This window comes from Nomascus leucogenys, chromosome 4 (assembly GCF_006542625.1).
Source record: "Nomascus leucogenys isolate Asia chromosome 4, Asia_NLE_v1, whole genome shotgun sequence".
NCBI classification, from domain to species: Eukaryota; Metazoa; Chordata; class Mammalia; order Primates; family Hylobatidae; genus Nomascus; species Nomascus leucogenys.
Window position 1 is genome coordinate 95,750,631 of NC_044384.1, and position 21,495 is coordinate 95,772,125.

General features: G+C 41.9%; 1 protein-coding gene across 5 annotated transcripts in view; it reads left to right on the forward strand.

The window, feature by feature from the left end:
• ERC2 (ELKS/RAB6-interacting/CAST family member 2) overlaps positions 1–21,495 on the forward strand; it is a 987,712-nt gene that overhangs the window by 520,459 nt on the left and 445,758 nt on the right. For 4 of the 5 annotated variants that reach the window (XM_030811582.1, XM_030811583.1, XM_030811584.1 and 1 more), the window contains one exon: positions 16,884–17,019. In XM_030811582.1, the coding sequence (XP_030667442.1) occupies positions 16,884–17,019 (136 nt within the window). Of the gene's footprint in view, positions 1–16,864; positions 17,020–21,495 lie in introns of those variants that run through there. The other variant, XM_030811586.1, reaches the window with a different exon arrangement.

Genomic DNA, 21,495 nt, shown 5'->3' on the forward strand with positions numbered 1-21,495 from the left:
CCAGGGGTCAGGAATCTGTACATGGGCTCTCAAGACTTATTTGACCATAGCCCCTTGTTTTTTGGTTTTGTTTTTGTTTTTGGTAACGTTATTAACATACCCTAGAGCTAGTACTGGTAGAACGCTATTTGGAAACCACTGGGTTAGGAAAAATATGTCATCAAGTGAAACTGAAACAGGTGACATTTTAGCGGTGTATTTTGGAAGTGGTTGTGTTGAGGCAATTGTGTGGGGAAGTGGTTTGTTGTGTCTTCTCATTTAATCAGGGGGAAGTGGTTTACACCCTCTTTGCCGATAATTCTGCCACTTTGTTATCCTTCATTGATTTTTGCTTCATCCACCACCCACCACCGATTCTGTTTTACTCATTCACATCAGACTAAGAGAAGAGGTTTGAGTTACGAGAAGAGTGGAAAGATCAGCCATTTATTTTTGTAGTGTGTTGTCATGGGGATAAATACTTGGGAAAGTGTAAGGATGCATAAATTACTGTAACCCCCCATTGACCATAAGTTAAGCCTTCCAGATGCCTTAAGTTGCATTAATGAAAATAGTTCAGAAGAAGTTTTGGACAATGGAAAAATGAAGTCTGTTAGGTAGGTACTAATGTGAATAGTCCCTAAGAACTGTTTGAAATGGGCAGTAAAAAGATTATGAAATATTTAGAAAGAAGAACACAAACATAAAAATAAAACAGAGGTTTAAGAAGTTTTAAAAAATAACTAACATATAATATGGACATTGGATAATGTTCAAATCTGTGCTGTCCAATAGGGCAGCCTTTAGCCGCATGAGACTACTTAAATTAGTTAAAATTAAATAATATTTAAAAATCACTTTGACAGTTGCATGGGCTGCATTTTAAGTGTCCAGTAGCCACATGTGGCTCATGGCTAGTCTACTGGATAGCGCAGAAGTAGAAGATTTCCATAATTGCAAAAAGTTCTGTTGGATGTTGCATATGAGAGACAGGATTCTGACGTGGTCCCATGATCTCCAACCCCTGGTTTTCATACCCTTGTATAATTTCCTCCACTTGAGTGTGGGCAGGTCTTGTGACTTGCATCTAGCTGATAGAATATGGCAAAGGTGATGGTTGCCATTCCCTTAAATAGGGTATATCCTATGGCAAAGGTGATGGAGTACCACTGCCATGATTATGTTATATTATATGAAACTTCATCTCAGCAGACTGGAGATTCTCCTGCTAGCCTCAAAGAATCAAACGGGCATGTTATGAACTGCTTAGGTAGAAGGCCACATGGCAAGGAACTTTGGGTGGCCTTTCAGACCTGAGAGAAGCCTCCAGTCTCTAGCTAATAACCAGTTAAAAGCTGGGAACCTCAGGCATAGAACTGCAAGGAAAGGAATCCTGCCAACAACCTGAATGAGCTTGGAAGCACATTATTCCCCAGTTAAGCCTGCAGATGAGAATTGCAGTCTGGCTGACACCCTGATTTCAGCCTGGTAAGACCATGAACAGAGGGACCAGCTAAGCTGTGCCTGGACTTCTGACCCACAGAAGCTGTGAGATAATAAATAAATGTGGTTTTAGGCTGCTAAGTTTGCAGGAATTTGTTATGCACCAACAGAAATCTAATTCAGTGCTGGTCTAAATTATTTTTGGGTTGATCCAATAAGCCACACCTCAGATGGACCAGATCCTAAAGAGTGTATAACTTGCTTTATTGCAGCCGGTGCTTTGCCTACCTCATAGAAAAAAAAAAAGATTGTAGCTTTCAAAAGGGAATGTCTAGGCCTAGTTAGTATGTTCCATTCTCTTTTGTGGCAAAGGTCTCAGTAATGTACGATAGTATTTTATTATTTTTATATAGCATGATAGATGCCACGATCTTTGGCATCATCAAAACAATAGTTCAAATTCTGCATCCCTAACTTTTTAAGTATATGATGTTGGGCATATTATATAACCTCTCTAAGCCTCTGCTTCTTCATCTGTAAAATGGGGATAAAGTGCCCTCCATGTAAGGATGTTGTTTCATTTAACTGAGATTATAGTTTTACAGTGTTTAGCACAGCATCTGATGCATGATCCAACATTTAAAAATGGAAGATGCTTTTATTACTTAACAATGTTTTAAAATTGACTTCTGATAGCAAATAATATAAACTCCAACACATTACTTCTATACTCTAATTTGGAAAATCATCATATAAGATTTTTATCTTCTTATACCTCTGTTTTATTTTATGTCTGGACCACTGCAGCCCGATTTCAGATTGGATGCAATAAAAGTAGGTCTTGCATACACGAAGTGCCCCTTGTGCTTATAGGCTGCCTTGGCTGTATATTGTCTGGGCAAATCGCCCTCAACCTCTGGCCAGACTGTGGAATGTTGGTTTCCTCCAGCATTAGCCCCTGGGGGGTCAATTTTCACAGTTTCCATATGTTTTTATATGGCTCCAAACTGTAAATACAGCTGACACCCTACCAAATTGGCCCTAATGTGCCTGTGTCTAACAGTGGAGTCGTAGGCTTTTAGAATGATACAGTACTCCATGGAATTGTGGCAATTAAATGAATGTTTTGTTTTCAAAGTGTTCAGATTCCATTTTTTACTTTGAAAAGAGGTAAATAATGTGCAAAGAGGAGATATGAGGTGGGAAGAGGACGGGAGTTTTCATCTTATGTCTTGCCCTGTCTTGGGTTTGCCCCTTTGGTCCTGAAGCTCTATCCTCAGACCTGTTACCTAGTATCTGTATGGTCCTTGCCCTTTTGTCCTTCTCTTACAAAAGGGAACGTTTTGTTGAGCTTCTGTTTTTATCTTCACTTATTTTGTTATCTCCAAACTCTTTGTCTCAGATTTAATCTGTCTGTACAGGAAGAAGAATCAAACTCATTATGATACACTTCGGTTCCAGGATGTGAAATACAATACAAATTTCTGCTTGTGGGGCTATATCCATCCATAAAACCTTATAATTTTTTCAAAAGGTGATCACCTTGAGATTAATGGGTTCAGAGAATGGAAATTAACAGGGAAATTGCAGTGCTCCCTTGTTGGTTTTGTGTTCTGCTTCATTGCTTAGTCCTCATTTCAATAACTGTTGCTGCCCTGTGGCATTTAAGCTTCTGAGCTCTCACCTTCCATCCTGAAGCCCTTCTGATGGAAAGCTAATGTTCCCAAATAATGACCTCATCTGTATCTAGTTCTCTAATAGTCAACCAAGCTACTGGCCAGGGGCATCCTGTGAAGTTTGGAGTGGTGTGTCTTGAAGTGGCTGAACTACAGAACAGACATAGTATCCTGAGATTTCCCATTTGTGCTCCCTAGAGCTTTGTAGGGTTACTTTGGGGAAGGGAAAGTGGGACAGTGGTGGGAAGGAACTCTGCAACATTCTGCACAGTTGGTTGGCATAGCACAGAGGTTAAGAGTTGGAGATAGTCTCTGGAGCCAGAATGATTGAGAATCTTGGCTCTGATATTCACTAGCTCTGTAACTTTCGACAGTTCCCTCATCTGTAAAAGGAGTAAACAAATAGGACCTACCTAGTAAGGCCTTTGCAAGAATTAAGTAAGTTAATATATGTAAAGTGCCTAGAGCACATCATGTGATGTCACGGAGTAAGTAATATGAGCATTTGCTGCTGTGATGATTATATAACCCTGGTCTCATGTTCTAGACCAGGGTTCAGCAAATTCTGGCCCACAGGCCAAATCTGACCCTGCTACTTGTTCTTGAAAATAAAGTTTTATTGGAACACAGTGTATATATTAATGTATATATTGTTAGTGTATATATTAGTATATATATTGTCTGTGGCTACTTTTGTACTACATGAGAAAGTAGAGGCAAAGTTAAGTAGTTTTGACAGAGGCCATATGGCCTGTGAAGTCTAAGATATTTACTATCTGGCCACTTACAGAAAAAGATTGCTGACCACTTTTCCAGACCTTCGAAAGGCTTTCTCAGCAGCATAAATGAGAACAAGCCATCAGTCTGCTGTGAACTATGTAGATTTTAAAAATCATCTGTTGAATACAAATTAAATTCAGAAAGAGTTACTCAGGCTTTTTTTTTCTTTTTTGACCTCGGCCTCTTAGATTTCCAGTTTAATTTTGAAAATTAGCTTTCTAGGAATGATAACTCTAGGTTGTCATTGTTAGCACCAGCTAATAATACTCACTAGTATTCACCATCACCTACTACCCTGAGGACAGTAGGACTTGGCATGTCAGGGTGCAAATGGAAGGCCAGTGTGGCTTGGGGGGTGGAGGACAAGATAAGACTTGGATGGTAGGAGTTAGATCTGGTAGAAGTCAATGTGAAGAATCAGTCCAGGTTTCTTGTGGCTTTATTTATTTATTTTTTTGACTGGGTATCATTTCATTGGTGAGGAACTGACAATCGTTTTATGAAATTGAATTTTTTTTAATAGAAAGTGCCTTTCTGAAAACAGATGTAAGAGAGCAAACTTAATTCATGTAAATCCCTAGATGCACATTCCTAAATAATTTTAAGAATTCACATAAAGCATGTGGCAAAAAAGGGGGACTTGTTTCATCCATTGACCAAAGTGAGGGTCAGTTCCAGAAATAAATTAAATTGTCACCAGCAGAAATCTGTTGGTGGCAATGGACTAGGCATTGTGCTAGACCCTTAGTGTAGAGAAGACAAGAAGGTAGGTGTGATCACGGTACAGAGGGTGCCTATAGCAGAACAAGGAAGACAGAAAAGGAGCAGAAGTGTGGTGAGTTCATGGCAAGACAGGCATGGTGTGATTTGGGAGTTAGTAACAGGAGGACCTAAGTTTCTTGATAGGCCAAGACAGCTTCCAGAGGATATCACGCTTATACTGGGGTGAAAAAATAAATATGAGTTATCAGTGATGAAGGAAGGGGCGGGGTGGGCGTGAGGTAGACAGTTTCTAGAAGAGGAAACTGCTTGTTCAGAGCCGCAGAGGACCGTAGGGCTTGGCATGTCAAGAGTGCAAATGGAAGGCCAGCATAGCTTGGGGGAGTAGGGTGTGATAAGACTTGCACAGTAGGAGTTAGATCTGGTAGAAGTCAGTGTGAAGACATATGGATTTTTTTTTTTTTTGAGACAAAGTTTTGTTCTTTCCCTCAGGCTGGAGTAAAGTGGCATGATCTTGGCTCACTGCAACCTCCGCCCCAGCAGAGTAGCTCAGCCTCCTGAGTAGCTGGGATTATAGGTGCCTGCCACCACACCTGGCTACTTTTTGTATTTTGAATAGACATGGGGTTTTGCCATGTTGGCCAGGCTTGTCTCAAACTCCTGACCTCAGGTGATCCACTCCCCTCGGCCTCCCAAAGTGCTAGGATTACAGGCATAAGCCACCATGCCTGGCCAACACATGGATGTTTTTACAGGCAGTAGAGATCCAGTGAAAAGTTTTTTGAGGGAGGAAGATATAATCTATTTGTATACTTTCTGCGGCTCAGCAGAGAGTGGATTCGGTGGACAATTGGAGCCAGCATCCTCGTCCAACTTGGAGATGATAGTAGCTTGGGCCAGAGAGGACATAGGTAGGACTCATTACTTCACTCCAGTGAATATCCTGGGGATGGACTCCTTGTCTGATGGTGGAATAGTCCATAAGGAATTCAAAATGCAAATAAATATATGCTTACAAATTGGCCGAGTGCTGTGAAACAAGTGCATGGGGTGCTGTCAGAGATTCTCAGTGGTAGGAGGGGCATCCTTGCATTTGATGCCCAGAAAAGGGCCTTCTGAGGAGGCATTACTTCAACTGAGACTTAAAGGGTAAAAGTCAGCTGTGGGAGGAGTGGTGGCTGTGGAGAGGAATCCCAGACAGGGAAAATAGCCTGTGCCTATACCTTCCAGTGGGAAGGAGCTGCTGTGTTATTGCAACTGAAAGGAGACTGAATTCCTGATTCTGGGGCTAACGGTGAGAATGGTGTGGGATGAGACTGGCCAGCAAAGTTCACTGGTGTGCAATTTTATTCTTTGGGAAAGGGAAGCCGTTGGAGGATTGTATGCCAACAAGTGCATGATCTGACTTACTTCGAAACACCCAATCTTGCTGTTGGATGGAGAATGGATGAAAAGAGAAGCAAGAGTGGAAGCAGGGAGACCAGGGAGGAGAGAAGAGACCTGTGGTCCAGGCAAAATGTGATGGTGGCTTCAGCTGTCATGGAAGCAGGGGCAATGTTTCCCTGTTTGCACTCCTGCGCTATTGGCTCTGGGCAGGGCTTTGAGGCACCAGCTGGATATGTGGAGCCACAACGTACTGAAGCAGGGGATATTTTCATGCGGGTGCAGATGGCAGAGGAACCCTGCTTTGAACCCTCCTGGAAGTGCATCTGCCACCAGCTTTGACCATGTGGGCCAGGAATCCGGAGTATATAGTCCAGTCTACAGTGAGAGGGATGTACTGTGACAACACATTTAATGCTTAACAATGTGAAAAATAACCATCCCAGGGCCACTATTCTCAGACCTACATGACCACCCTATGCTCTCTGGCTCACCAGACCTAGATGGGAGGCCAAGTGATAAGAAATTTGTTTGGTAAATAGTAAATCAGAGCCAGGCTCATTAGTTAATCATGTGGCCCTGACATCTGTGTGTGGTCTGCTGGCAAGGAAGAGCATCTTATTATTAGATGCCTGTGGGTTCAACATTGAGTTCTGAGGAGGATGAGAAAGTTGGCTTGCCTTTTCCCTTGGAGTTTCCTGTGGGCTCATGCCAATCCTACCAAGTCCATCAGGAGGGGTAGAAGGGCATCTGCAGTCACCCAGGATCTCTCTGCTCTCCATCCCTGGGGTCTTCCTGAATAGGCTCTATCATTTCTTAGCATTGGCTTTCAGGCACTGCGTTCTGTTTACATTTGAGGTGGTGTTACATCCATATTTGGGGGAGGTTTCAGGGTCAGAATATAGGAGAATGTTAGAAGGAATCAGCCCTTCAGAACCTCCGCCAGAGTGAAATATCTACAAGGAAAATAAACCTTTCTTTTGCTAATTGTGACCTTCTGCTGTGTCACCTGCTAAGATTGCTCCCAAGGTTTTCTTGGCTTGGGTGGGAAAGTCAATGGTGAGTGTAGTGGGGGAGTAGATAAGTGCTCTAGAAGAGGGTTGGGGGAGGGGGATCAGGCTCTTGATAGTTGCAGTAGACTGTCTGGAGTGGCTGCTGCAAAGATACTGGCTGCAGTGGGGAGGCAAGGCTGGGGTTGCATGCTCTGTGGGTCCAGTGGGATCCAAGAACAGGCCGGAGCCCTGCCCCCTACTGAGTTGGCAGAGCAGAAGCTCCATGCTCCTGGGCACAGCTGCAGCTTCCCAGCTGTGGCTCTGGACCCATGCATCCCTGCGCTCTCAGGGGCCGGGAAGCCCCCAGTGCCCACAGGCTCAGAAGTGCCTGTTCCTGCTCCCTGTCCTCTTCCCACTCCTGGTGCCTGCTCCTGTGTGGAGCAAAGTTGTGGCCAAGCCTGGGCGCTGCTGCAACCTGGCCAGGTGTGCACACGCTCAGGGCAGCACTGACGCTCCAGCTTCCTGCTACCTTGGCCCCCTCTGGACTTTGGGTGCTGGCGAGCACAGGTGGGAGGGCAGGGGTGCTAAGGATGGCTTGGCATGGGCCTGGGCACCCCTCCACATGAATATCCTGGGCACTGTGGATGGCATGTTGATGGCAGCGGGAGGCAGACAGGCTTCTGGGCAGAAAGGGACAGATCCCTGGTGAAGCCCCACCTTCAAGCCAGGGACAGACTGAAGCCTGGGGGCTGGGCTGCCTGTTCTGGGTGGAGTCTGAAGCCCAGAGTGAGAACTTATGATGCCTCCCTGCCCATGGCCGCCCGTGGAACAATCAGCATGCACTTTCTCCCTTCTGAGCCCATGAAAACCCTGGACTCATCCAGATTCACACAGATGTTGGGACTACCAGCTGTGGGAAGGAGCTACCTGCTTCAGATCTCCTCGACTCTTCAGGACAACCTGCCTGCGGATAGGAGCTACCCACCACAAGTTTCCTCTCTGCTGACAGCTGAACACTCATTGGGATGACCTGCCTGCAGAAAGGAGCTACCCATTTTGGGTCTCCTGAGAGCTGTTCTGTCACTCAGTGAAGCTCCTCTCTACCTTGCTCACCCTCCAGTTGTCCATGTACTTCATTCTTCCTGGAAGTGGGACAAGAACTTAAGACCCACTGAATGGTGGGACAGAAAGAGCTGAATAGAAATAGGACTGAAACACACCCCCAACTCACCATATAGTGGGCAGTGAGAAGGAGAGAACAGCTGTGGCTCTTTGGGAAGCCCAGACCTAGGGTCTCCTGGAGCCAGGGCTGTGACACCCTCTCTGAGGCTCTGCGGTACCTGGTGTCTCCAAGCTTCCAGGTACCACCGCGTTTCCTGGTGCTCACAGTGGAAGTCGCTTGTGGTACACCTGGTCCAGCTGCAGCCTCACACGGAGCAGGTGCCTGGAGCTGCCCCCGCTCCCCGCTCTAGCTGGCACACCTGGCTGTGTGTAGTAGTCAGACCCCATGCTTGCTCACACACCCCTCATCACTCCATGCCTGGCTTGCCCTTGGCAGGCATGGGATCTGAGGTGGTAGTGTAAGCCGAGCACAGCCTGCTGGGTCGAGTGGGTTGAATGAACCCACTTTGCTTGTGGGCTCAAGCAAAACCCAAGCAGGGGTGTGGCCGGCTACAGAGGTTTCCAGCTGGTGGAGGAACACCCTAAGGATCCTGTGGCACTGTTATTTATTTATTTATTTATTAATTTTTTTATTATTATACTTTAGGTTTTAGGGTACATGTGCAAAATGTGCAGGTTTGTTACATATGTATCCATGTGCCATGTTGTTTTGCTGCACCCATTAACTCGTCACTTAGCATTAGGTATATCTCCTAATGCTGTCCCTCCCCCCTCCCCCCACCCCACAACAGTCCCCGGAGTATGATGTTCCCCTTCCTGTGTCCATGAGTTCTCATTGTTCAATTGCCACCTATGAGTGAGAACATGCGGTGTTTGGTTTTTTGTCCTTGCGATAGTTTACTGAGAATGATGCTTTCCAGTTTCATCCATGTCCCTACAAAGGACATGAACTCATCATTTTTTATGGCTGCATAGTATTCCATGGTGTATATGTGCCACATTTTCTTAATCCAGTCTATCGTTGTTGGACATTTGAGTTGGTTCCAAGTCTTTGCTATGTGAATAGTGCCGCAATAAACATACGTGTGCATGTGTCTTTATAGCAGCATGATTTATAGTCCTTTGGGTATATACCCAGTAATGGGATGGCTGGGTCAAATGGTATTTCTAGCTCTAGATCCCTGAGGAATCGCCACACTGACTTCCACAATGGTTGAACTAGTTTACAGTCCAACCAACAGTGTAAAAGTGTTTCTATTTCTCCACATCCTCTCCAGCACCTGTTGTGTCCTGACTTTTTAATGATGGCCATTCTAACTGGTGTGAGATGGTATCTCACTGTGGTTTTGATTTGCATTTCTCTGATGGCCAGTGATGATGAGCATTTTTTCATGTGTTTTTTGGCTGCATAAATGTCTTCTTTTGAGAAGTGTCTGTTCATGTCCTTCACCCACTTTTTGATGGGGTTGTTTGTTTTTTTTCTTGTAAATTTGTTTGAGTTCATTGTAGATTCTGGATATTAGCCCTTTGTCAGATGAGTAGGTTGCAAAAATTTTTTCCCATTCTGTAGGTTGCCTGTTCACTCTGATGGTAGTTTCTTTTGCTGTGCAGAAGCTCTTTAGTTTAATTAGATCCCATTTGTCAATTCTGGCTTTTGTTGCCATTGCTTTTGGTGTTTTAGACATGAAGTCCTTGCCCACCCCTAAGTCCTGAATGGTATTGCCTAGGTTTTCTTCTAGGGTTTTTATGATTTTAGGTCTAACATGTAAGTCTTTAATCCATCTTGAATTAATTTTTGTATAAGGTGTAAGGAAGGGATCCAGTTTCAGCTTTCTACATATGGCTAGCCAGTTTTCCCAGCACCATTTATTAAATAGGGAATCCTTTCCCCATCGACACTGTTATTTATAAAGCACTCACTATGTGCCAGGAACTATTTTAAGAGCCTTAGGTTTATTAAATCATTTAATGTCCCCATCCCCTAATGAGATAACTTGACCAGGGCTACAGACTTGGTAAGGGATGCCACTGCAATAAGAATACAGCTGACCTGGCAACAAAGTCCTTGATCTTGGGCATCTTACTGCACTGCCTCTTGGCCCCCTTGGTCACATATGATTCAACCATTTTATCAGGCTGAGCAAAGAATAGGAACATCTTCCTGAAGGAGGGTTTTGGTAGTGGGGCCTGATGCTACAAGGTGGAGGCTAAAATTGTCTTTCCCTCCAGTACGCTCTACTTCTCAAGTTTTCAAATGTGGACACTCCCTTTGACACCTTTTTTTTAGCTATCTTATGCTACGTCATCAGGTTCTTGGTGTGTCCTGCTGGCCTGGTAAATGACAAATGATGTCTTTTTTAAGTATGTTGACGTTGTGAGATTTAACTGAGGGTGGCTTTGTCTCTGGGCCCTTGTGTAGCCCCAAGCACCACAGAGGAGGTGGAAGATACAATGCGCGATGGTACTCACCTCAGGGGAGCAAGGACCATCGGTAGGGAGAGGAGGAAGAATAAAGCAAGGAGGGAAGCCAAGATGGAAAATGTGGGGATGTAGGCTTGGGCATCCTGCTGCATGGCTTTGACAAGGACTTATGCAGTTGACCATGATCAAAACTAGTAGCCAAACAGCCGAGCTGTTCTTGAGAGGCTGCCACAAGGTGCAAAAGTCCACGAGATCTGGCTTATCCTGGAGCTAAGTCTTCAGACCTTGCTCTGGCTTCTGGCTCTTTGCTGGGAGGAGAGTTAGGTTCAAGTTGCCACAGCAGTCCAGATCCTTTCTCTTCCTGGAAAGGATATCATGCTCATGACATTTAGCACATTTATGCTCGCTATACAAAAAAAATCCTTAGAATATTTATGAAGGCTTCCTAAAATTTATAGCTTTACTGGCGTACTGAATGGTATTTACAAGCTTCAAAAAAAAATGGAATTATCTCAGTGGTTACAAGTTAAAGCTTCTATTATTGGAAATTCTGCATGCAATGTGCATTGTCAGCTTCCATTGTGTGTGTGTGGCCCATCTACTTGAGCAGTCATTTCAGGATCCCAGCTTACTTACCTGTGGCTGTCATGAGCTTCCTGAAATGCTTCCATTAGGATAACCTGCTAGGAATGTAACTCATCTCATTATTAAGGAGAGTGTAAGTGGGAGCTAAATGTGTGACATAGAGCATTCAATAATGCATTCCAAAGTTCATTGTTTGAGGTATTTGGAATACTTGCTGTTCTGAAATGGGTAACAAGACACTAAATATGTGTGCACAATATTGCACAAGACGTGATTACATTCTTCTTACTGTAAGCTAAGAGTGAAAGAGTGAACATGCTGCGGTCTGTTCTAAACATTTTACCAGTACTAACTCATCAACCCCTCACAATCACCCTATGAGTTAGATACAGTTATTGTTTTCATTGTACATGTGAGGAAGCTGAGGCACAAAGGTTAAGAAGCTTGCCCACGGCCACACAGCTAGAAATGGCAGACTTCTGATGGGAGCCCAGGCAGTCTGCTTCCAAGGTTTGGCCATTGCTGTCCCTAAATGATTCATATGGCTGAGAAATAGTCTTTCACGGGATTGCACCATTTTACACTTGCAGTTAAACATGCATCTACTTATTTGTCCAAGAGAAATGAATGCATATGTCCACAAAAAGAATGTTCATTGCAACTTTATTCTTAACAGTAAAAGAAAATGAAACAGCCCAAATATCCATTAACAAGGAAATAGCTAATCAAATTATAGTGTATTCATATAATGGAATAGTACTCAGCAATAAGCAATGAACTATAATACAAACAACAATATGAATAATAAATCTCAAACCTTTATGCTAAGCAAAAGATGACAGATACAAAAGGTTATGTACCATATGATTCCATGTATATAAAGTTCAAGAGCAAACAAAAGAAATCCATATAAATAAAGATTAGAATAGTGATCACTTCTGGGAAGAGGGAAGGGCCATGAGGCAGGGTGATGGCAATGCCCTATATTTTGATTTGTCAAAAACCTTTGACTTGTACACTTAATATTTGTGCATCTTCATGTATGTATTTATACCCCACTTACACACACACACACAAAAACACACCCGCATACAGTATAAATTGAAGATCCCATTTCCTCCCAAACCTATTCCCTTCTTCAGTTATGACCACTGTTTTTATAGACTGGTGTGGAGTTTCCAGGAGTTTCCATTTATATGCATGTGTGTCTATACACATCCAAATAGGCATTCTTATTTTAACATAAATAAGATCAGACTATATGTATTATTTATATTTCTGCTACCTGCTTTTTTGAGTAACAATATATCCTGAAGGCTTTTCCATGTCCATACTTCATTTTGCCTTAATCTTTTTAGCGAGCCTGATTTTATATTATGAATATGGTTAATTTCTTCAATTTCCTTCTGATGGATGATTAGGCAATTTTCAAATTTTTACTTTTATAGTTGTAATGGAAATGTTAGTATATATATAATATTATATATATATATATTTGTGCACGTGTGCAAGCACTTTTGTAGGCTGTTTTACTAGAAGAAGGGTTTACTTGGGCAAAAAGAAGGCATGCTTTGGTGGAAACTGCCAAATTGATTTCCAAAAATACTTTTGTTAATTATACTCCTCCTGACCAATATGAGAGAGCTAGATTCCTGCATTCTTTCCAACAATGAATATTACCAATCTTTAAAAGTTTTTGAAAGCAGATGGGTAAAAAAGTGGCATCTTTTTGTTTCTATTGAGATTTTAATGGAAGTTTTGATTTTCTCCTTGTTTTGCAAATATGCATATGCCCTTGGACAAACATATGCATCTCTTGTCCTGCACTCCTAGCTATGTAATTCTAGAGGTCTCAGAGTCTGACACGTTCTCAGCAGCAAGTTAGAGAACACTTTATTCTTAGAATTTGACAGATGATTCTAGTGAAAATGGCAGGATTCTGTTCTCTCTGACATGCTTTCTTAATATGGTAGTCATTGTTGACCTTGAACCTGTTGGAAATTTTTAATTTAATGCAAATTCCTTGATGGCAACTGAATTTTGAATAGTGACATCCCTTGATTTATGAAACTGGTAAATTTAAATTAAACATTGAAAACTAACCTTACCACTATATTTTCCAAATGCTTCTTTTACCATAATTGCTTTTTTCTTTTTAAGATTTGCATTTTGCATATATTCGTAATGCTGGTTTTTTTTTTTTTTTTCTGGAGAAAAAATTCGCCCCAAAGAAACCTTTTTTTTTTTTTTTTTTTTTTTAAATAATGGAGCAAGTCAGTCTCTGGCAGAACCTTGCCAAGTGGTTGGGGGTTTGGCAAAGAGTGATAGTTGCTTCTGGGGCAGGATAGTAAGAAGGCATTGCAGTCTCCACGACCAGGGGCCTTACCTTCTAGATTGTGGAGACATTTGAAAGCTGTACTGAATTAAGCACTTTGATTCATTCAGTGTGGGTGTACTTCTGCAGGTAGGGGAAGATGTGGAGACTGATAGGTCACTTATAGATTTTATTCTTACAAATGCTGAAGTTGTTGCTAGCAAAAATCACTGTGGTCATTTTTTCACTGAGCATCTGTGAGGGCATTTTCTCTTCTCTAAGAGATCTAGTATTTTTAAATTTCATGACTCCTCTGCCTGTCTCCCTTATACATTGCCATTTTAACATGTGTTTCAGGTAGCCTTAGGGCTTCCCTGAGAAACACTTGAGAGAGGGGTTATCTGGTAGTGAGGCTCTGCTCACCTGTTCCACCCCACTTCTTGCTTCTTTCCGACCTGTGCCAGAGAAATCCTTCTTTTCCCTTTTGACTTTCAAGTAACCATTAAGTAAAAGAAAGGCTTCAACTGCTAGAAATATCTGTGAAAACTGTGGAACTACTTCAGGAGAGTGTGGACACTATATGTAGCTATTGACAGTTTTGTGAACAAAGACAAGATGATCGTTCTCATCCACCTTCCCCTGCATATCTCTAATTGGCCCAAATCCTAAGCAGTGCCATTCAAAACCCAACTTTCCATTTTCAGTCACTGGTGTCTTAAATAAGGGAGTGTTTAAAGGAATGGCTGGAGATAGGCCTCCATCCTAATGTCAAAACTAGAGTACCCCATTTTTCTCAGCCACTCATTTTTTTTTTTTTTTTTTTTTTTTGAGATGGAGTTTCACTCTGTCACCCAGGCTGGAGTGCAGTGGTGCGATCTCGGCTCACTGCAACCTCTGCCTCCTGGGTTCACGCCATTCTCCTGCCTCAGCCTCCCGAGTACCTGGGACTACAGGTGCCTGCCACCATGCCTGGCTATTTTTTTGTTTGTTTGTTTGTATTTTTAGTAGAGATGGGGTTTCACTGTGTTAGCCAGGATGGTCTCGATCTCCCGACCTCATGATCTGCCCACCTCGGCCTCCCAAAGTGCTGGGATTACAGGTGTGAGCCACCGTGCCCGGCCGCCACTCTTTCTTAATTCAGGAAAGCTTTAAGGGACACGTGGGTTTAGAATTTGCTGTTTTCTTTGGGATTGAAAAAACATTTCAGTATCCCTGAAAGTAAGGTCGCTGTGTTCAGACTGCTCCAAGAACTTTGTGGGAGCTCTTTCACTGTGCAAATGATGTTTGTAATAATAATCTGTATTTGTCATCCACACTTGGGGCAGGAGGACTTTTAGCAGTTGGTTCTATTTAACACTGTATTCTAAAGTAATAAGATTATTTCTTTTTAAAAGTACCCTCTAATTAAACAATCACACTGATCATCCTGACCTCTCCATAACATCCTGTTACTGAGCTCTGGCCTTATTTCCTAAGGAACTGGAAAATGTGCCTGCCTTAGGTTAGCATGGGCTTTGGAAATACTGTGTCCTCGTTCAATTAGAAAGCAAGAGATCATTCTTAACATCTTTATACTAACCAAAAGATAATTTCCTCAAAGTGGATTAGCATGCAAGTTTGACTTGGTGGCTTCACATGTATATGTTGCTGTATCAGGTAAAAATGGAGAAATATTGGACAAAAATTAATGCAACTCAAAGACTAAGGAGATGGTTATTCTATCACACTTTATGTCCTTTTAATAAGTGCTACCAATAATATTTAAATCATGGCTTCAGTTAGTGTAAATGTTCATAAGAAGCCAAAGTGTTCAGAATATATAAGTTCAGAATATATATATATATATATATATATATATATATATATATATATATAGTGTGTGTGTGTGTGTGTGTGTGTTTTAGAGATGGGGCCTCGCTATGTTGCACAGGGTGGACTCTAACTCCTGGCTCAGGCGATCCTCCTGCCTCAGACTTCTGAGTAGCTGGGACTACAGGCATGAGCCACTGCATCCTCGGACTATTTTTATTAGCAGGGAGTACACTGTTAGTGCTAGATAATATTATTCTACTAACTAAACAATGCTCTTGTGCTTCATCTGCTTGGAATGGGAGAGAGTAGGGGGATACATAATTTATGAGGACTAGAAATAAGAGTTTCTTGTGGATAGCAGTTTTCATTTGATTCTAATTGTTTCAATTTCACGTTTGCTGTTTATCATCTAGTTCTCATCTTGTTTACATTTTCAAAAGAGCAGTGATTCTCAGTATGTTTTTTACTGAGTCAGGGCTCAGTAACAGTGGTTGACCTGGCAATGCTGTGGTATGGGGGAAAGGGATCCAAAAGGACCCCAAATGATTCTGCTGGTCCTCCCTCCTCTTGTGTCAATGCTCCCGAGCCCTCCGTACGGCCCTCCTACCTCCTCATGTGTTGGATTAGATTTATGACAGCTGCTGTGGATTAAATCTGTGGAATGTTTTGCTAAATACTGGTGGTGCAATAGTACACATTAAGCTTATAATTCCCATTGTTGTTTTCTTGAACCCATTCTTTATCTTTAGTCTTTTACTTACTTGATCACTTTATGATTTTGCACTTTGACCTCCTGTAGATTCATGAAGAACTTTTACTCCAAGCCCCAGAGCTTTATTTAACATTATGATTAGCCAAACTGTTATTGTGTTTGAGCTAAGTGATGACAATGTATTTGATTGGAGCCTCGTAGTTGTTATTTTAAAATCAAAGTAATGGATTATGATCTCAGAATAAGAACATGATCCAAAAGAATAATAATAATAATTAGAACAGCAACCAATTAGAAGAAAATAAATGTCGTATCATGGACCAGAGTCCCTATGAGCCTGGGCCCTACCTACCTGTGCAGTCCCATCTCCCACCCACATCAACCCTTCCCTGGATTAGCCTCACTGCAGCCTTCCAGTTTCTTCTTTCCTGTCTTGGAAATTACACGCATTGTTCTCTCTACTTGGGAGCTCTGCCACTGGTGTTTCTCTTGTTTAGCTCCTTCTAGTCTCACCCACCGTCTCACTTTGCTAGGGAGGCTTTCCCTGGCCACAACATCTAAAGTCATCTCCTTCCACTCCACCACCTGTCCACACATGCACATCACTGTCTCTCACAGCATGCTATTTGTTTCCTTCAACATTAAGAAACCTAAGTTGTGTTTCCTTGGTACTTGTCCATCTTGCCCACTGGCCTCTAAGCTCCATGAGAGTGAAGATTATACCTGCCCCATTTGCCACTGCAGCCCCAGTGCCGTCCTGGGACCTGGTATTAAGTGGATGCTCAATACATATTTGTAGTTGAATGAATGGATTATTCAGAAGTATCATCTTTTTCCCGAGCCCTTATCCAGATAGCCTATGCTTAGTACTTCCTGAATCTATTTGTGATAACATATGATCTTCCAGTGGTAGAATTTAACCAAGCTGTGCTGACTTTTCTCAGGCATATGAAAGATCAGAATAAGAAGGTGGCCAACCTCAAGCACAATCAACAGTTGGAAAAGAAGAAAAATGCTCAGTTACTAGAAGAAGTGCGCAGGCGAGAAGACAGCATGGCTGACAACTCACAGCATTTGCAGGTAAGCACAGGCTTCCCTTCTTAATCCCTAAATAACTAGAGATGGACTCTCTCAGAAATGTCACCGTTGGTGCCAGAAAATATGCACAGAAATGGTGGACTTTGCCTTTGCCCTGGGTCTAGCACTAACAAGGAACCCAGTAGGTCTTTCCCAGGGAGGGTCATCATTTTCAGAGTGGTGGCCATGAAAAGCCAATTATGGTAGAGCCTAGAAATACAAGGCAGAGTCTTTTGGTTCCTGTACCTCACCTTAAAAGGTAAGGGCTGCACTTATATAGTTGGCAAGAAACTTAAAACATAGAAATGTCTTCCTTTTCAATTTATATTTAAATTGTTTTGGGAATAGAAGAAGGCAAATGTGTGTGTATTATCACGGAAGGTATTTGGGTGAGGATACATTCAGCTGATCCCAGACAGTTTACAAAACCAGTTTTGTTTTGTTCAAGACTGCGAGGCTCAGACACAGATCATTATTCTGTCTTCTCTGTGAATATAGTTATCTTTCAATGGACAGCCCTATCTTAGAAACAAACCAACTCACTGGAAACACCGATTTTTCCTCATTAACCACCCTTATTTTTGGCCAAGGAGTGCTCCCCATGTACTCAATAAAACATTCAAGCTAAAACAGGGCATTTGCTTTGAAGTTTCTTTATTTATTCCAGTGTGCCTTTAAACAGAGCAGTTCAAGTTGGCCGGAGTTCATGTTAAACTTTGGTTATTAATTAGTGTCTTTCTCCAGTTACATATTGTTTCCTCCTTGGAGACAGGAGAAGTTAGATAATTTCAATATGTACTCATAGTTCATCTTTTTAATTGGCCAAAAGAGAAATCAATAATTATTCCAGCATAGGAAATACAAGGAAATACCTTGCATAGAGCATGGCACATGGGGACTAGTTAGTCAATATTAGGTATTTTTTTTTTTCCTTTCTCTGTGTCCTAGACATGCCTTCTGGTGTCACTGAAGGCCCTTTACATTGATGCTTGATTTGGAGTGTTCACTGAATACTGAGACAATAGTAGGTGGGCCCAAAACTTTTTTTTTTTTTTGAGATGGAGTTTCCCTCTGTCGCCCAGACTGGAGAGCAGTGGCGCCATCTTGGGTCACTGCAAGCTCCGCCTCCCGGGTTCACACCATTCTCGTGCCTCAGCCTCCCGAGTAGCTGGGACTACAGGCGCCCGCCACCCTGCCCAGCTAATTTTTTTTGTATTTTTACTAGAGACGGGGTTTCACCATGTTAGCCAGGATGGTCTCCATCTCCTGACCTCATGATCCACCCGCCTCGGCCTCCCAAAGTGCTGGGATTACAGGTGTGAACCACTGCGCCTGTCCAGGTGGGCCCAGAACTTTAAAGAGGACCTGACCCTAGGGCTCACCTTGCTATGGTGTATTATTCTGTAAAACAAGAATAATAATTGCATCTGCTCCAGAGTAGTTGTGAGAGTTAAAGAGTCAAGGCATATAAATAATTTAGAATTGTACTTGGTACAGACTATGCCCAAAATAAGCGTTCATGACTAATGGTTGTTATAATAACAAGGAAAAGGCGAATGAAACATTAAAAACAATTTGTTTACTATATGCAGAGGTATTCCTACAGTTCTGATCTGATAAACAATGAGCATCAAAGTTTTTGTCTTTTCTATATATAGTAATTTCTTCTTTTCTAAGGACACATATAGTTATGGAAATTAATGTCTTGTTTTGGCCCATGAACTTTTGTATAGCAATATTTTCATAAGGGGCCTTGATAACTACCTCATAGCCTATTCATAAAAGATAGCATGGTCTGGAATTGCTTAGTTGCATTCCTGACCACCCCAAATAAAGGATAGCATTTGAAATGCAATAAAAAGTAATCACGATTAATTTTGATGAAAATGTCTCTGGTTAAGGTTAATAGAGAATAAACCTCCCACTTTCCTGGATTGTTAAGCAGATGTGCTCAGATGTAGTAATTACTGCCAAAACTTTCTGGAGGCACTTGCCTTTTTAAATATTACTATTGTTTTGAGCATTTCCTATTTACAAGTTAGCCTGTTAAGCCTTTAAGTGTCAATCAACCGGGATTTAGCTTGGCTGGTTGGTGGTTGTGGCATTGGCACCTGTTAATTTTGATTTATTCTACACAAGCATTTGGTAACAATTGGATACACTGGCTTCATGATTTCAACCAACCCAACAGGTATTATATCCAGAAAAATATAATGTAGAGTATTGCCTACAACAATAATAGCTAGTGGATCAGGCATCAAAGAAGAGCACCAAGAGATTCAACTAGTTGGTATGAAAGTCAGAAACAAAGTTGAATGAAGATAGAGTGACTATGCTTTTTATTGTTCAAACCAGAACACAAAAGGCAATAGACAAAACCTGCATCACCTCAGTCAAACCTGGATATATGGCACAGTACGAAAGATTTTACAAATCCAGTCTTCTTTGTTTCATAAGTTTATAGTTTTTCAACAGAAATTGCAAACTCAAATGCCTTCAGGGTCTAGGCTTTTAACATAAGAAACAGGCTTGTGTAGGAAAAATAATGATGTCTGGTTCTTTCTGCCTGTTTTTTATTGTTTATTTTTGGTAGAGATGTGTCAGTTAGCAATTGCCATAATAATGCTGTGCTGTGCAACAAATCACCCAAAACCCAGTGGCTTTATAGTACCAATAGTTTATTCTTACAGATTTGCAGGTTAACTAACTGGCCCAGCTGCTCTAGGGTGGGTTTGGCCGGGCACTTCTTTTACTCACTGCACATCTGTGGTGGTGTCTGGGGCAGCTCTGTTACACATGTTCATTCTGAGGCCAGGTGTCAGCAACCCAGGGAAAACTCTTCTAATGACAGTTGCTGAGGCACAAGAGAATGAGCAAAAACATACTAGGCCTCATAAGGCCTGCTCATGAACTGATATTGTGATTTTCACCCTTTGCATTGGCCCAAAGCAAAGCACATGGCCAAGTCACAGATTGGAAAAGTACACTCGACTCACAAAGACAAAAATGTATGGGAGTGGATACGAGGACAGGTGAAGAATTGAGGCCAATCTTTCAGTCTACCAAGAGAGACAAGCCCTGGAGAAGTATTTCTCTATTATAAGAAAAATAGCATATGCATAATGAAAAATTTCAGCTGTGGGTGGCCTTAGTGTGTGGATATAATTGAGGGTGGTGGGGAGCTACAGGGAACTCAAGAACCCTTACTCATCTAAGGGAGTAGTGGCTACTAAGCTCTGGTTGAACACTGCTGTAAAGGTGGGCCTAGGGTGGTGGGACCTCTGATTATCCAAGACAATCCATAAAATGGGAATTTGTATGTGAAATCTATAGATTTTAGAAAGTTAGTTGAATTTTTAAACACTCTGGGATCCTGTGAAGCACATGTGCACATGAGTTGCCCGTTGGCTTGTGGCCTCTGCTGCATGGCCTGGCACTCTGATCCCAATGGGTCTACATAGTGTAAATAAAGTGACCAAGAATACACCCTAGTTAGCCGAACTTGACTCATTGGAAAGAGGTGGCAGTTTAGTATTTGTCCTGAGTCCCAATTTTGTTTGAAGATACCTTGAATTATTGTTTCTCAGAGGAAATCACCCACAATCTACAGCAATAGGGAATGTTCTTGATTTAGCTTCTCAAATCATTTTTTTGGAGCATTGACAAGGAGAACAGGAAGGGAAGGATGCAGAACCATGGAGCTGAACTGGCCAGTGTTCAAATACTGGCCCTTATCATTATTAGCTTAGGGCCTTGAGTATGGCAGAGAATCTCTCTGACCCTTACTTTTTTCATCTGTAAATGGGGATTACAATCTTTACCTCCCTGGGTGGGTTAAATAAAATAAGGTTTATGAAAGAACCTAGCACAGTACCTGACATATGTGGACTTCAGTTACTAGAGTTTTCTCCCAGAGAGACTGATAATGAGCTTTTAGTCATAGAAGACAGTGACCATTGGGAGTATCAGCCAACAAATTCTTTGCAACTATTTTACGCTGATGAGTAATGCAGATATAGAACACACACCAGTAAATGGAAATTCCCAATAAAGCATTAAAAAAACATTTTGGGCAATAAGGAGGAAAATTAAAACATTCTTTAAGTTAATGTTGAATTGTGTGTGAAAGGTGGATGTGAAAGATCGTGATTTTCTTGTATAATTCTGTAGAGCTTTTCCCAGAACACAGATCACTGGGCATGATATTTATGTCTGACCTTGGGGCTTTGGGCTTCTGTGTGTCCCATCAGAGCCCACATGGAGGTTTTTCAACAAGGTGTCTTTCTGGAGATTCACACTGAATCGTCATTTCCAGAATGGGATGCCTTTTTTTTTTTTTTTTTTTTTTTAAAGCTCTAGCTATTTCTCGCTGAGTAAATATACCAATTTGAAACCCCAGTGGATATCCTTGTAGATTTTGGCTGCGTTTTTCCGTGTGTAGCTTATCGAGTTAATAAACTAACTTTCTAAAAAATGCAC